Source organism: Peromyscus maniculatus, chromosome 5 (genome assembly GCF_049852395.1).
Source record: "Peromyscus maniculatus bairdii isolate BWxNUB_F1_BW_parent chromosome 5, HU_Pman_BW_mat_3.1, whole genome shotgun sequence".
NCBI classification, from domain to species: Eukaryota; Metazoa; Chordata; class Mammalia; order Rodentia; family Cricetidae; genus Peromyscus; species Peromyscus maniculatus.
In genome coordinates this window covers 775,246-791,957 of record NC_134856.1, presented here as the reverse complement: position 1 = coordinate 791,957, position 16,712 = coordinate 775,246, and the positions used below count along the sequence as shown (strand labels likewise).

The 16,712-nt window shown below is 49.4% G+C and overlaps 1 protein-coding gene across 2 annotated transcripts; it reads left to right on the top strand.

The window, feature by feature from the left end:
- Window positions 1–7,596: 7,596 nt before the first annotated feature.
- Ca7 (carbonic anhydrase 7) lies at window positions 7,597–16,712 on the top strand. 2 transcript variants are annotated; one of them, XR_013051121.1, is made up of 8 exons: window positions 7,597–7,724; window positions 10,235–10,432; window positions 14,122–14,240; window positions 14,610–14,705; window positions 14,812–14,874; window positions 14,978–15,048; window positions 15,354–15,509; window positions 15,949–16,712. XR_013051121.1 is itself a non-coding variant. In XM_006978498.4 (7 exons), the coding sequence occupies exons 1-7, from the start codon at window positions 7,685–7,687 to the stop codon at window positions 16,069–16,071; spliced, it is 795 nt and encodes a 264-aa protein (XP_006978560.2). In that variant the 5' UTR covers window positions 7,597–7,684; the 3' UTR covers window positions 16,072–16,712. The 2 variants fall into 2 exon arrangements, 1 of the variants encoding a protein (XP_006978560.2); XM_006978498.4 differs by lacking the exon at window positions 14,978–15,048.

Sequence of the window (16,712 nt, the reverse complement as noted above, 5' to 3'; positions counted from 1 at the left end):
TCCTGTCACTAGGCAGGCCCACACCTTGAGAACCTGTTTCGAACTACAAAGCCAGTGGCTCCTATCAGTGAGGTAAACGGTAAACCTCAGTTCTCTTCTGGGTGAGTTCACAATTCCTGAGGACCGGCTAATAGAGATAGTACTCCGGCACACTTACCAAGGTGGCTCTCCTATGTAGAGAAGCGGCCCTGATGGGTAGACAGGGGAGCCCCACCCCACTGCTTCCCTCCAAGAATGTTCCCTGTGGTGAAGGGATGGATGATGTTTTGAACAGGAAGGAACAGTATCATCTCGTAACAGTTTTCTTATAGCCAGGTGGTGGTGGCACATGCCTTTAATCCTAGCACTCTGGAGGCAGAGGCAGGTTGATCTCTGAGTTCAAGCCCAGCCTAGTATACCAAGAGTCCCAGAACAGCCAGGGCTACACAGAGAAACCCTGTCCCTAAGGTAACAAATGAGAAGAGGATTGATTGGGAGGTTTACTTCTTGCTGGGGCTGGCTATGAAGACCATGAACAAGGAAAAATGTAAAGCTGCAATTGCTCTGTGGCACAGGATGACTGTCCTGTGGTGGCCAATGCTAAGGAAGGAGTTTATGAGCAAGTTGAAGACAAGATCAAGAGGCTTGGCGACAAGTGGGGACAGAAATAAGGGTTCCCTTCTGCTGTATTCCCGTCTCTCCTGGGGTTTCCAGGTTAATGATTGCTAGATCCTCTTGCACATCCTGAGATTACCATCCCAGCACCATAAAGAGTGTATGTACATCTTCACACACAATCCCTCCAGCCACGGGCTTGGGGGAAGGGACAGAAGAGGTGGCTCAGTTTGACAGTAATGTTGCAGTACTGATAAATGCACTTCCCCTGGGCATGGCGTCAGGACTGAAGGGAGGGCACACCCTGCCATGACTTCCCTCCCAGCCCCTATGGACCCCAACTGATGGGAGAGAAAGGCATGAGGATTTCCCAGCTCATTATGTGCGTCTGCTGTCACATTTCCTTTTCCAGTTAGACAGGTGAGACATGAGAGATAATAAAATACACCCAGGGGATGTGAGAAGGTCAAAAGTGACAGGGGAAAGTTCACTCCATAGCTTCTCATGCACAATGGCACCAGGAAAGGGAAGCACACAAATGTGATTGGAAATGAACTACATGGGATGGGGGGGGGGTGCAGCCTGTGAATGCATGATTGTGAGAAGGACTGTGTTGTTGGTATCTGTAAAAAGATTCCTCAGAGCATGCATTTCTTACAATCTTTTCATATTTATTTACATCGGTGTGTGCAAGAATGTCATGGTGCACCCGTGGAGGACAGAGGACAACTTACAGAGGTCACTTCCCTTCTTCTTCCATGCAGGTTCCAGGGATAAACCCAAGTCCTCCAGTTTGGCAGGAGCCTTTACCTCCTGAGCTATCCTGATGCCTCTCCTTTAAGAAAAAATTATTATTTAATGTGTATATGTGTGTGTATTCACATGTGAGTTCATGAAATATGGGCCAGAAATATGGGATTCCCCTGGAGTTGGAGTTACAGGTGGTTATAAAACATCCAATGTGGGTGCTGGGAACTGAACTCAGGTCCTCTGCAGAGCAACATGGTCTTAACCGCTGAGCCTTCTCTCCAACCCTTGAGATATGCCAGTTTTAAAGGAATTGGTGAAGAGGAAATGAAAGAAATCAGGAAGAGGTCTGAAACTTTAGTAACTTAAAATAAAAGATTGAAGCAGGCCTTTGTAGAAGCAAGCTTTACCCTGTGTGTGAGGGGGATGGGGTTAAAACATTTGCATAGAGGTTTCACAATGTGGAGGTGATAAAAAGATTTTAATTATTTTTTGTAAACAAAAGTTTTATAGTTTTGACAGAAAAGACTAACATTTAATGGTTTTTACATGTGCAACCTGCTTTACACAGAGAGAATAGGCTTGGAATGGGAGAGGGAAATAGCCCAACTTCAGAACTAGAAACAAATACTCTGACATTTCTGGCCAGACCCAGTTCAAGTCTGCTGTTATTTCATCCACCCTTGTTGATCTCTACCCAGAGACACTGGGTCTATAGTTTTAGGAGAAGTTGAAGATAGCCTATGATCTGTGAGAGACCAGCCAAGAAAGAAGAAAGTAGCATACCTTGTGGTGCTTGACCACTAGCCCTCCCTGTCTGCCTTTGTCCACCTTTGCCCTTCTCCACCAGATGCTCATTGTCTGATTCTTGCCTCTCTCTGTAACCTCAGAAGCAGCCTGAGGCAACAGTGGACCTATAACGTTCACAGTCATATCTGTCACAACTGGCCCCCACTTAACATTTGCAAAGTGTTTCATAAATGCTCACTGAATGAAAGGATAGAGGAAAATACTTATACATTTCTTTATTTACTTTTATTTATGTGTGTGAGCCTGAGTGAGTTTATGTGCACCACATGAGTGCAGGAACTGCTGGAAGCTAGAAAAGGGCATCAGATCCCCTAGGACTGCAGTTACAGAAGCTTGTGAGCCCTGTGTAGGTGCTAGAAATCGAACCCGGATCCTCTGGAAGAACAGCTAAGTGCTCTTAACCACTTAGCCATCTCTCCAGACCCCACTATATTTTCTACACTTTAAAATATGTTATTTGGGAGCTGGATGTGGTATTGTATGCCTTTAATTCAAGCACTTGGGAGGCAAAGGTAAGCAGATCTTTGTGAGTTCAAGGCTAGCCTGGTCTACATAACAAGTGCCAGTGCTACATAGTGAGACTGTGTCTCAAACAAACAAACATACACATCATAAATAATGGGGTTAGTAAGATGACTTAGCATGTAAAGACACTTAAAGCTGAACCTGACAGCTTGAATTTGATAACTAGGACCCACATGGCAGAAAAAAAGAACTGAGTCCTGAAAGCTGTCTTCTGACCTATACACATACGCATGGCATCTGGACGGGAACACACACACACACACACACACACACACACACACACACACATGCTTGCATACACACATACATAAAAAAACAGAATAAATAAATATACATAAAATACTTACTTTCATTGGCAAGATGGCTCAGCAGGTAAAAGTGCTTTCCAAGCCTTGTGACCTGAAGCAGATCCCCAGAACCAACAGTAGAAGGAGAGAACTGACTCCCAAAAGTTGTCCTCTGACCTCCACATACATGCCATGGCACATGCCCAAAAGCATTCTCACACACATAGCACACACACAATAATAACTCATTTAAAAGGATACTTGGTAATATGTCTATCATTTAACCTGGTAATTTTATTTCTCAACATTTATCCTAAGGAGTCATCACACACACACACACACACACACACACACACACACACACACACACACACACAAGATGAATGAGTAAGGATGTTCAGTGCAATATTATTTGCAGTTTTGAAAACTGGAAGGTATACCAGATCAATGTATGAAGAGTCAGCATGAAGTTCTCCAAGGCTAATCGAGCAGGCACATGCTTACTTAGGGCAGTAAGTGAAAAGGCTGGTGATAAGGATATATATATATATATATATATATATATATATATATATATATGTATGTATATATATATATATGTATATATATATATATAAAATCTTGATTGTTTATGCATAATAGAAAAGCCTGGCCTGAGAGTCACTACAGTCTTAGCTGTGGTGATGCTTGGGGAGAGACAGCACAGCGATTTCAATTTTCTTACATGTGTTTTACTGAGTCTAACAAAGTTTCTGCAGTGGAGATGTGTCTCTGTGATTTGAAAAAAAATGTTTGGGGTTTTACATTTTCCAACAAACTACGCAAAAGGGGAAAGGGTAGAAATCCTAGGAACAGAGAATTGCATCCTGGGTACCAGAAGTCACAGTTAATATCTCATCTGACCATCTTTTGGCCTACTAGGCGCTCTATTCCTGTATTATAAAATAATAAATAAAGCAAATGTAAATTCAGACTCAAAGAGGTGACGCTATTTGCTCCAGGTCACAAAGCCTGTGCTCCTGGGAGCATAAACAACATCTACATGGTTTATCTGTGCCTACAATCCAAGCCCATTACTTCGCACCATATATATATACATACATACATACACTCATACTTGATGTGGGACTGTATGTGGTGTGTGTGTGTGTGTGTGTGTGTGTGTGTGTGTGTGTGTGTGTGTGTGTGTTGCTATGGATCAAATCCAAGAAATTCTTTTTAGTACTAAAAGTAAAGACTCAAGACTGGCCCACAAGCCCTGTAAAGCAAAGAGTGAGATGGAGGCATTATTCTGCATCTTGGCGCTGCATTGGGCATCTGTTGTTTCAATGTATGTCCACAGAGATCCCTGGAAGATGGGGGAGGCCAGGGCAACCCTGTCACTCTCTTCTAGAGTAAAAACACTGTACTTTGGAGAAGGAAAGTGAGATCTGGTGTGTGATAAGTGAGGCATGGCTTTTCAAGATGCCCACACTCTCTTAATTCAGCCCTTTCTCATATTCCCACATCCTTTATCCCCTGCACCATAGTGAAAACCAGAAGCCATTGCTGTCTTTGAGACCAAAGAGTAAACTCTCAAACAGGGAAACCAATTCGGCTTTAAAGAGAGCATGTAAATGAAACTGGAGGCGTCTGAATGGGGCACAGTCTCCCCCAGGCTGACCTGAGTGGGCTGCAGGGGCCACTGGGCCTTCACTTGGAAAGGCAGGTGTCACTGGATCTTTGTATTTGTCTAAATTCCCAGAACTAGGGGGAAATTCCTGAGAATGACTTGCAGGAGAGAAAGCATTTGGATCTTTCACTTGGTGTAGTATGCTGTGTGTACTCTAATCCTTGTAAGTGCAAAGGACTAGTTAGTAAAGTGACTTTCCACCTGCATTTTGTATCCTCTCCACCCTTCCATCTCCAGTCTCCTCCCTCGAATCTATACAACATTCTCCCTTGCTTTCCTTAACCCCTTGCATATGTCTATACAAATGAGAAACAAATGTAGAATCCACTTCCTCTCCTTGCTGTGATTTTAAGGGCTTGAATGAGGAACCCAACAGCCTGATTTTCATCTTTGCTCTGTCATTCACTGTGAACTTTTGGCCCATCACTCAACCTCTCTGAGTTTTGCTATGCTCATCTGTAAAATGGAGCAAAAAGTCTCCCCTGAGTTACTATCTGGGTGATGCTGGAAACATATCAATGTGAAGCATCCCAGTTTTATTCATTTTTTTAGCATTTATTTTATTTATGTGTATGAGTGTTTTGCCTGCACGTATGTTTGTGTACCACTTGCACGCCTGGTGCCTGAGGAAGGGAGAAGAGGGCATCAGATCCCCTTGGAACTGGAGTTGCAGACTGTTGTGAGCTGCCGTGTGAGTGCGAGGAATCAAACCCGGGTTCTTTGCAAGAGCCACAAAGTGCTCTTAACCACTGACTTATTTCTCTAGCCCCGCCCCCCATTTTATTCTTTCTAAAGACTATTTTATCTCATTTCCTATTATGTGTATGAATAGTTTACCTTCAAATATGTGGTGTGTATACACTTGCATGACTGGTGCCTGTAAGAGTCAGAAGAGGGAGTTGGATCACCTGGAATGTGAGTTAGAGACAGTTGTGGGTTCTGGGAACTTGTCCTCTGCAAGCACAGCAAGTGCTCTTAACCACTGAGCCATCCAGCCACCCAACTTCATTCTTTAAGTATTATAAATACATATAGAAAAAGCCTCAACTGCTGTGAAGTGGAGGGGTCAATAGAGTCTGTACCATCCATAGATCCTGAAGGGCATTGTAAGTCTTTCAGGGGAAGGGTATCTGGTCACGTTAGGAGACAGGATGCTATACCTCCCGTGAAAGCCACTGTCTTGCCAATCTGTAGGTGGTGTTAGAAGCTAGAGCTTCAATAATGTTGAAATTGCCAGGTGTGGTGGTGCACACCTTTAACCCTAGCACTCAGGAGGCAGAGGCAGGCAGATCTTTAAGTTCAAGTCTACAGAGCCAGTTCTAGGACAGCCGGGGCTACACAGAGAAACCCTGTCTCAAACAAACAAACAAATATTAATGGACTCTCTGTGGTTGCTGATCTTGGAGACATGCCCCTCCCACCTTCATCTGGAACATGAGTCTTCGACCCCTACCCTGAGGTCAGATCTGTACTGAGAGCCCCTTCCTGCTCTTGGGTTAAAGCAGGGCAACTTTACAGGATTAGCAAATCACTGAAGTCAGCCCGGTTGACTAGCTATCCATCAATGAAACATCTTTATCTGGGGAACTGGAAGAAGGAATTGAGGCAGTGTAAGACATGTGTGGGGGGGGGGTGTAGATAGATGAGTTCTCAGGCAACATACTTCCCAAGGTCAACCAAGAGCAGAAACTAGAGTAGTATCCCCTGGTCAACATCTGACCAGCAGAGAGATTCTACAGATGGTTCATCAGTTCCTCTTGGGCATAGGACCCTGGGTACGACTATGTCTGTCCTTCCATCCACCCATCTGTTTCTCTTCCCCACACTGCCTGCTGAGGCCTAGCCAGAAACAAGTCCTATCTTTGGCACAAGGCCACACGCTAAGATGAATCAGATTGGACCTACTGGAGTCCGTGGGTGGAAGACAGAAGTCATACCAGGAGGAGGGCACAGCCAGGACCAGGGCTGGAGGGTGGGGAAATGTTGGGCCAAGGCAGGTATTCTGGTACCTTGACAACAAAGGGGAGGGCCTAAATGCCCAACAGGTGCATGGATGGCTATGGAGAGGCAAAGACAGGAGGGACAAACGGCAGACTTTAGAAACATAGGCAGAAAGTCCACGAAGGAAGGAAGCCTCAGAGACTAAGAGGGAGCCTGGGAGGCAGGACTTCATACTTGATTCTACCATAATGTCTTCAGTGGGTCTAGCTTCCTCCCAGGCCACTGGTTGATGCCTTCCTACTTCTACTTCAGGGCTCTAATTGCCCTTGGGCCAAGGGTTTGAGGACTGGCAACCCTGTGCCTATCCCTCACATCTACTCCAAGATGCCTAGACCTTCATAGCCTCAGCATCCCCTTGTCCTCATAGGATCTGAAATGAGACACGCTGAGAATAAATCCCTGGTGCTCTAGCTAGATGACCTTGGGTGAGTCATCCCACCTATGCTGACCTCAGTCCCCTACTGTTATACAGCAGCAGTGTAAGCACTGTGGCTTGTCGAGGTGTCTGTAGCACAGGAAGGACCTAAAGCTTGACACAGACCCCCCCATAGCATCTGGAAAACAGGTCCAAGCTTCAGTTCTGGACACTTGCTGGTCAGTGCAATGTTCTTTTCCACTCCAGGGGCTTTGGGGGGCCAAACCCCAGGTGCTGACTGCTCAGGGACAAGCCTGGGGTGGAGGATGCAGCGTGAAGTCCTGTCGTCCTCAGCATGGATGGTATCTCCTTTCCCAGAGTTCATACACGTGCTGGCAGTAAGGAAAGAGGGTGGTGGGGACTCGGCCGATAAGAAATGAGGAATAGGCTTATCTCTTCTTGACCTCCTACCTCGACTTGGGACTTCACCGGCCAGCGGGCGGGTGGGGGCAGGGCAGGACCAGCCTCTCCTGCATTGTTGGGGGGTGGGGGGCGGGTCCCTGGGGAACCGCTCCTCCCGCCTGCCGCCACTTTAAGAGGCTGCTCCACCGCAGCAAGCGGGGCCGGAGCCACAGAGGGAGCGAGCGGACGGAGCGGATCCGGCAGGTACACCGCCGCGGGGACAGCAGCGGCATGACCGGCCACCACTGTTGGGGCTACGGCCAGGACGACGGTAGGCGCAGACCCCTGGTTCTCACCCAGCTGGGCTCGCTGCAACCCGCGCTTCCGACCAGGTTTTCGGAACCCTCAAACCCCACGCTTCAGAACCCACCCGGACCTCTCTCTTGTACAGTCCCCAGAACCCGACCCCCGCCTTGCTTCCTCTGACCTGGCGCAAAGTCCGCGCTGCGCCCCGGGCCCGCCAGCGAACCACTGGATTGCTGAGCGCGCCCTGCCGCCGCCTCCGCGCAGCGCGGGACTGCAGCGCCGGCTCCCACCCGACCCCACACTCTCTCTCTCCCCCGGCGTGCGCAGCGTTTGCAGGTGGCTCCGGGCGACGGGAGCGGGGGTGGTGGTGGCCGCGTCGCAGCGCTATGCGCGGGTGTCATTGCGGGGAGCGCGCACAGCGGGTATGCAGGGACCTCCCGGGAACTGGGTTCTATGTCCCCGCGAGAGAGTTTCCGCTGGAGTGTCCGAGCTGCGGTGCAGGCTGGTACGCGAGGAAAGAGGGAGGGCACTTGGGGACACACGGGAACGTCTGGGTGTCTATACCGGGTAGAATGTTTCAGCGCGTCTTCAATGAGTGAGGCCATGGGTACCGGGTCTAGCCAGGAGGACTGCTCCTCCATTCTGCCTCAGTTTCCTTAGCGTGAAGAGGGAGGATGGAAGAGGCTAGTGAGCCAGACAGCTTGAGTGTGGGTCTGGGGCAGGTCAGCTCCCTTTGGGTGTGTTTCTTGCCAAAAAGAGATAGGGTGTGGGACAAGCAAAGGCTTCTCCATTTCTCAGAGAAGGCTGATCACCCAGGATCGTGGCTGTCAGGAGGGGAACCCAGGCAGGGCAAGTGGAGCTGGGAGCAAGTGCTGGAGGGGGTACTGTTCCTCCGGTTCCACTTTTTCCGGGGATAGTCACTTTGTGAGAGAGAGTGAACGTCCTGGACTATTGTCTGGGTTAGGAAGTTGCAATTAACCAGAGGGGATCCCGTAGTTGTTGCCGTTCTGTCCTCTTTGGGACCCCCCAAAAACAAAGGATCATGTTTTGGCAGGGGAACCTCAGATTTGGACATACTAGACTGGACAGAGACATTCAGGGTAAAAGAAGGTGACAGAGACAGGCAGAGATGGAGAGAGAGGCGGAGAAAAGCCAGGTTGATAAAAGACCATCTTCTCCCCTGCATGCATTGGATCTGCTTTTAAGTGCCCTCCCCCCACCACCACCCCCATAGTCCCAGTGCCCTGTTCCTAACCTTCCTGCTAGCCCTGTCCTCTAGCTCTGTGCCTCGAGCACCCTGGACAGCTTGTCATCTTCACGTACCTACCCCTCACCCAGTCAGACCTGGGCGGTCCAGCTCAGGGAAGGGAAGGACAGAGGACAGAGGTGCCCAAATGCGGCAGCGCTCACAGGGCTTCAAAAATAACCCAGTAGGGCTGGGCTACCATTCTGAGTCATCCATTGGGGACACAGCTCTGTCGGCACCTGCTGCTGTTTTCTCGGGAAAACTTAAGAAGCCAAAAAGGGGGAGAAGCACCAGCCGGCAGTAGCTCTAAAAATAGGCTGCATCTCAGGATGTTCCCCAGGGAGATGCTGAGCCTCCCCACTGCAGATGGAGCCTCTGGGAGGCAGGTGGTGGGTGCCTGTGGGTGTGCATGCAGGTGTATGTGTGTGTGTGTGTGTGTGTGTGTGTGTGTGTGTGTGTGTGTGTGCACTCTTGGGTGTATGTGTGCATGGGTATGTGTTCTGCTGTGGTCCTTTCATTGGGATTCCAATAGGAGGTGTTTATGTATGAGGATGCATATGTGTATGTGTCAGATGTAATCAGCAGGGCTGGTGGGCAGGGAGAGCTCGGACCTTCTTGACCTGGTGAGTTCAGGTCACTGCATATTTCATGCATACATGCATGTACATAGGAGGACCTACATGGACCTGTCAGCACATGTTTGGGGAAGGCAGGAAGAGGCAGTCCATGCATATACTACGTGTTTCTACTAGTGCATGTGTGCATGTGTGAGCATGCATGACTGACCCTCAATTTCTCATCTATGGCATGAGCATCATGCTGGTTTCTACCTCATAAAGTTGTGGTTGTAAGGAGAAAACATGTCACCTCCAGAAAGCCAGGTTGATCTGAGTTTTTCTTCCAAGTGCCAAGTTTGCACTAAGTTCCTCAGGGTATAGGAAGAGGCTAAATTCCTGGTCGGGTCAGGTAGAGTAGAGTGGCTTCAGATCCCCAAGGGCCTCCCTGAGTGTTTGCTGGGGTTGGGCGTATTTACTATCTGGAACCACCTCTGGGTTGTGACTGGGTTATGCTCCCTGCCCTCCAGTGCTTCTCTGGGCTCCTATCAGTGCCAGGGAAAGAAATGGGAGGGATTTGGAGGCTGATTCCCAGCCAAGGAAAAGGAAAGTGAATCAAGAAGTGGCAGAGGCGGGATTAGAACTCAGGGCTTGTGTCCCTCCCCACCCCCAGAGCAACCCTCAGCCCACAGCTTGGCTGGCCCGAGTCCATGACCCTTCCCTACCTACCTATAGGCCCTTCAAACTGGCACAAGCTGTATCCCATTGCCCAGGGAGATCGCCAGTCACCCATCAACATCATATCCAGCCAGGCTGTATATTCGCCCAGCCTGCAGCCACTGGAGCTTTTCTATGAGGCCTGCATGTCCCTCAGCATCACCAACAATGGCCACTCTGTCCAGGTGGACTTCAATGACAGCGATGACAAAACTGGTAAGTGGCCTTGTCCCCTTCATGCCCTCACCATGGGTGGGGCAATCTTAGGAGGGGCAGTTTGCTATGGTAGGGAATCTAAACTCTACCTCTTACCTGCTGTGGTGAAGCCTAGAGCTCAGTCCCCGACTCTTGTTGCATAAAATGGAGCAATAGTATTCTCTAGGGTCATAGAGGGGGCAGTGAAAAAACCCCGATGTGATGATTGTAGTTCTGCATAAAACAGATGCTCAAGAAATGTTAACTCCCTTCCTCTCAGAGCTCCAAATCATGTTTGTTTTCACTCCCAGCCTCTCACTGACCTGCTTGTGGCCTAGGGCCAAGCCCTCTTCCTTGTGATCAGGCCAGGCTCCCAAAGGAAGAGGAGGAGATTGAGGTGTTCTGTGTGCCAGGCTAGCCTCAGACCGGTGGTGGTGGTGCACGCCTTTAATCTCAGCCCTTGGGAGACAGAGGCAGGCAGATCTCTGAGTTTGAGACCAGCTTGGTCCACTTCAGAGTGAGTTTCAGGACAGCCAGGGCTACATGGAGAAACCCCATCTCAAATAAAAACAAAAAAAGAAAAAAGAATGAATTCAGGTCACTTCTCATTATTTAGTCTTACCAAGAACCCATTGCCATAGCTCAGTGGTAAGAGCACTTACCCAGCATGCACAAGTCCTTGGCTCAACACATCTGGGGCTGGGGATACAGCTCAGTTGGTACAGTGCTTGCCTAGAATGCACAAGGCCCTGGGTTTGAATCCCTGCATCTCAGTGCTACACACTTGTCATACTAGAACTCTGGAGCTGGAGGCAGGAGGATAGAAGTTCAAGGTTATCCTTGGCTACATAGTGAGTTCAAGGCCAGCCTGAGCTAGTGACCCAGTCTAAACCCCCCCCCCCCATCAGATGTGTTATCGAATGCTTAGTAAGCCTCTGTCCTTGATTCAGAAGGGAGAAAGCCTAGGAGACCTCCAGGAGCAGAAGGCAAAGAACCCCTTCATATCAACCCTCAGAAACAGCCTCACACAGAGCCCCTGGCACAGGACAAGGGGTCAAGATGACCGTTTATGGAGGAGCAGTTTGTAGTCCAGATCATACCTGCTCCAGCTTTATAGGTCTGTCCAACTCATCCATGACCCTCAAGGTCCTCACCATCATGGACCAGAGTGAGGCCTGCAGGAAATTGTGCCAGTGCCTTCCTAGGCCTCTTTGCCTTAGGACTAGAGTCCAATATTTCAAGATAAGTTCCCTGACAGAGGCCTTAAGAATATTCTATAGTGAAGAAATTTTGTTCTCATCCCAAGGTCTCTGAGGGAGAGAGTGGGGTAAGAAGAGAACCTGTTAGGTTTTTTTTTTTTTTTAATATAAGGAAATATTGGTTGTTTTGCTTTACTTCTTCCTACCCCCTGCTCAATGAAAGCACTCAAGAGACTTTATCTGTCAACAAGAAAATCAAGAGAAAAGAAAGCCCCACCTTTCATAGAAAGAGAGAGATTAATTGCTTAGCTCTAAGTTCCTTGGGAGGATAGTTAAAAGAAAGAAAAAAAGAGAAATAGATTCAGCTATAGTTTTTCCTGCAGAAATAAGCCTAGCAGAGCCTTAGAAAAGAGAGGCAACATATTACCTTGTTTTGAATTCTAAGGAAAGTCTTTTATCCAGAACCTTAGAAAGGCAACATGGGACTTAGATGACCTGGGTGACAGTTTATAGAGGAGCAGTCTTCATGGCTGTCCCTTTGAACAGCCTTCAAAGGTTCAACTCCAACTGCCTCTTTGCCTTAGGACCAGAGTCCAGGCTTCAGAGATAAATTCCTAGGTAGAGACCGTAGGCAACAATCTTTAGTGAGTATCTGTATAACTGGTCTGAAGGCTCTCATGAGAGGCCTAGCTGGGGCTCCACTTCCCTGTCAGGCCTAAGGAGCCAGGGAGCCAGTGGAAAGAGGAAGACAGATGGGACTCGCCACCACCCATTGTAGGTTACTCTGGAGGTCAAGTGGGCTGATATCCACAGAGCACCAAAGTGCATAGAGAGTTCAGAGTGAACAGGGTATCTGCAACTAGATAGAGTGAGGAGAAGATGCCCCCCTGGCACCATCCTGTAGGGTGCTAGGAGAGGAACACTGCAGATGGACCCAGAAGTCTCCCAACTGCAGACAGCCTAGGATTCTGTGGAGAGCCACCCAGCCCTGACTCTTTTTTATTCAACCTGTACTACGGCCCTAGACGGCCTGTTTCTGAAACAAGGCAGGGCAGCAGAGATGGGCCCCTGGATTTTGTCCTGATCACCCATCAGGAAGGGGCCTGGTAGAACTCTGAACTTAGAGCTGTCACTTGATCTAGGAGCTCACATTCAGGCCTAGCTAGGGCCTCTCCACCAACAGATCTCTTTTCAGCTGGAAATTCTATCGGTCTCAAGAGGCCTTCTGGGTAGCCCTAGATCACCAGCTACCAAGGTGAGAACATCACAAAATCAGCATGGCTGGGGCCCTCCAAAGAGGCCATTTGTACAGGGGATGGCCCTGGGAGGCCCTGAGACTGTCTCAGGGGCTGGCCTCCTGTTCCAAGGCAACACCATGATCTGGCAAGGGGCCAGCTTGTGGGGAAGCCATGCGACCTGGTTTGCGGTCAGGACTTTAGGACACAGAAGCTATGGGCTTGCACAATAGCTCAGCGCCTCGCCTTGTAATCTTGCCCCATTTTCCTTCTTTATAAAATAGGACCCACCAGGCACAGTGACATTCTCCTGGAAAGCCAGTACTCAGAGGCAGAGGCAAGCTGATTTCTGTGAGTTCAAAGCCAGTCTACTCTACACAGTGAGTTATAGGCCAGCCAGAGCTACACAGTGAGACCTTGTCTCCAAAAAAAAAAACCAAAACAACAACAAAAACAAAAAACAAAAAAAAAAAAACCCACAATAAATAAATAATAAAAGTAAGATAAAATTCATCCAAAAATAAATAAATTCTGTCCCTCCTGAGCTACTAAGATAACAGACAAAATAATTGTTCCAACTCAGCCTTGGGTCTGGACATGGGAGGCCTATTGTTAGTGGGAACAAAGAATCTGAGAGGCAGGAGCCTAGGCTACAGGAAATCTGGCAGGAGCTGGGAGGAACGACCAGTGCAAATCCCCCTTCTATCAGAACAGCTACCCAGTAGGTTGTCATGCCTTCTGCCTTGACCCAGATTGGGGGTCAGACTGTAGGAATTGTTGGGACAGATCCGTGTCCTATCCAGCAGGTTTTCCACATGAAAACTATAGCCCCTAACCAGGCTTGGTGGTATAGGCCTGTAACCTTAGCTACTCTGGAGGCTGAGGCAGGACAATAATAAGTTCAAATTGAGCCTAGAAACTTAGCAAGACTCTACGTAAAACAAAAATGTCCAAAAAGGGTCAGAGATAGAGCTCAGTGGTAGAGTGTTTGCCTAGCATATTTGAGGCCCTAGGTTCAATCTCCAACATGGTCAAAATAGATAAAGTATGGAGCCCTTGGTTGGAGATGTAGCTCATCCATAAAGTGCTTCTCTAACATGCATAAAGTTCTGAGTTTGATCCTCAATGTCACACACACACACACACACACACACACACACACACACACACACACACACACACAAAATCCCTAGTGGACTGCCTGGGTCCTGGCACTACCACTCACCAAGTTGAGTGTTCTCCCATATGGACTGCCACATCCCACTTCTACCCACAGTGGTGACTGGGGGACCCCTGGAAGGGCCCTATCGTCTCAAGCAGCTCCACTTCCACTGGGGCAAGAAGCATGATGTGGGCTCAGAGCACACGGTGGATGGCAAGTCCTTCCCCAGTGAGGTGAGGTCTTTTTTGCTGCATCTCTCTGCTACTTGAGGGAGGGGTGTGTGTGTATGGGACAGTGTGGGGCTCAAGGATGCCTGGGGCAAGGGCTCTGGAGAGCATGTGTAAGTGCACCTATGGCTTTTGGGAGAGACCCCTTCCCATCTGCATGCTGTCCACACTCCTGAACACATCTTGGAGTTTTAGGAAGGACCCAGACAGGGATGGATGCTACCTTTGTTCTCTGGGGCCCCCTAGGATCCTGAGATTAGGAGGCTTGCAGCCCCCACCTCTTTCAGAGGGAGCAAGGGGAAACTGATTTCATGCCTCTGCTGCTTCTGGAGGCACTCAGCCCTGGCCTGGCCTGGCTTGTTTTTGCCTCTCCAGCTACATCTGGTTCACTGGAATGCCAAGAAGTACAGCACTTTCGGGGAGGCAGCTGCAGCCCCTGATGGCCTGGCTGTAGTTGGTGTCTTCCTGGAGGTAGGTGGAGGATTCCCAGGGCAGGGAAGGGTATGCAAGCAAGGCTCATGTACCCTTAGTTTTAGAACGAAGGCATTGGAGGCTCATACTGTCCTCTCCCTGACAGACAGGAGATGAGCACCCCAGCATGAACCGCCTGACAGATGCACTCTACATGGTTCGGTTTAAGGTGAGACCAGGGGTTGCTGTTCCTTTCTAGAGCGGCCAGCTGGGGAGAGAGGATGGGTAAGACTGGCTCATGGAGTGGCCCATTCACTTTTGCATTCTGGCAGCACCTCTGGCTGAGACCCAGGATGAGGGTCCTCTTCACCACCCATGGGTGCCTAGCATACAACCTGGTAGGGTATGTATAAAGTACTGGTCATATGGATGGTGGTCTGCTGCATAGCCCCAGCGAGGGCATCCAAAGGCATGGGTATGAAAATGATGACTCGAGAGCCCCCAGAGCCACAGCTTTTACATGTAAGCAAACAAGAGGGCCTGGCCCTGGCTGGGAGGTGGCATTTGGGGTCACAGATATTTGCCCACAATTTGCATCATCATGTCAAAGGACGGGCCCAAATCCTGCCGACAGCATCAAGCAAGGAAGCTGCTGGGTTGATCTCGGTAGGAGCTCTGTGTTAATTCCTGGGTTCCCATCCTGCACAGGATACCAAGGCTCAGTTCAACTACTTCAACCCCAAGTGCCTCCTGCCCACCAGCCGGCACTACTGGACCTATCCTGGCTCTCTGACCACACCCCCGCTCAGTGAGAGTGTTACTTGGATTGTGCTCCGGGAGCCCATCAGAATTTCTGAGAGGCAGGTGAGTTCTCCCAGAGTTCCAGGAGTAAGAACAATCAGATTTCAACCATGGCAGGGTAACTTCCAACCAGCAGGATGTGGTCTGGGCCCTGCCATTTGACTCCCATCTTTGACGACCAAACCAAAGATTCTTTGATTGATGTAAGCTTGGTTGCTAGTCCTGAGGTCCCAGCCATGGCGAGAAGGGAAGAGGCCTGATCCTGGGATCACTCTTAGTGTGTTGCAGTCAGGAAGTTGCAATTGCCCAAATGCCTCAGCTAGACAGGACTGGACCTAGCCTTCTAGTTCCATGTTCAGGGGCCCAGTGGAAACAGACAACTGAGGGTAGGGAGAGTGAAGCCACACAGGAGAAACAGAAGGGTAGAGCTCCCTGAGCAGCATCTGGGACTAGAGAGGAAAAGAGCACCCATCCCTGCCCTGACCATCCTTTTTGTCTTAAGATGGAGAAATTTCGGAGCTTGCTTTTCACCTCAGAGGATGATGAGAGGATCCACATGGTGAACAACTTCCGGCCACCACAGCCGCTGAAGGGCCGAGTGGTCAAAGCATCCTTCCAGGCCTGAGCTTCCCACCTGCCCAGCCAGCCACTGGGGCACCATCTTCCCAAGGGCTTCCATGTCAGCGGACACCAAACCATCTGAGGCTCGCTCCCTGAGGGTGCTCTGGGCCCTCCTTCAGCTGGCTCGCTCCTTAGCCACATTGGAGGGTTCTTGATGAGACTCTTGAGTTGGGGGTACCCTTCTGCTGCTCTGGGGGGCCAAAAGAACAGGAACTGAGCAGGGGTCCAAGCCTGGGTCGCCTCTGCTCCCCAAGACCCAAAGACCCCTGGGAACATCCTCTTGTCTTCCCTGCTGGCTGTGTCGGCAGCCCCAACTGGAGCTCACACTGTGATGGCCAAGACACTGCTCCCTGGGGTAGGCAGCTGTCTCTGCCATAAAGACTCAAGCAATAATTAGAGGTGGGCAGAGCTGCCCACTCTGCATTACCTCTTTTGCAGGCCTCTGCCATACATGCACCTCACTGCCAGGCCATTGAAACAGCACCCAGATGCTGGAGGTGATGTGGCCTCCTCCAGCCACCTGCTGCCACGGGCAGGCCCTGGCTATAGCTTATATACTTTCTCCCTTTGTCCTTACCCAGCCACCAAAGCCACCTACATAACAACCCATTCATGTACTAACAAATAAATTCATTTATTCATGGA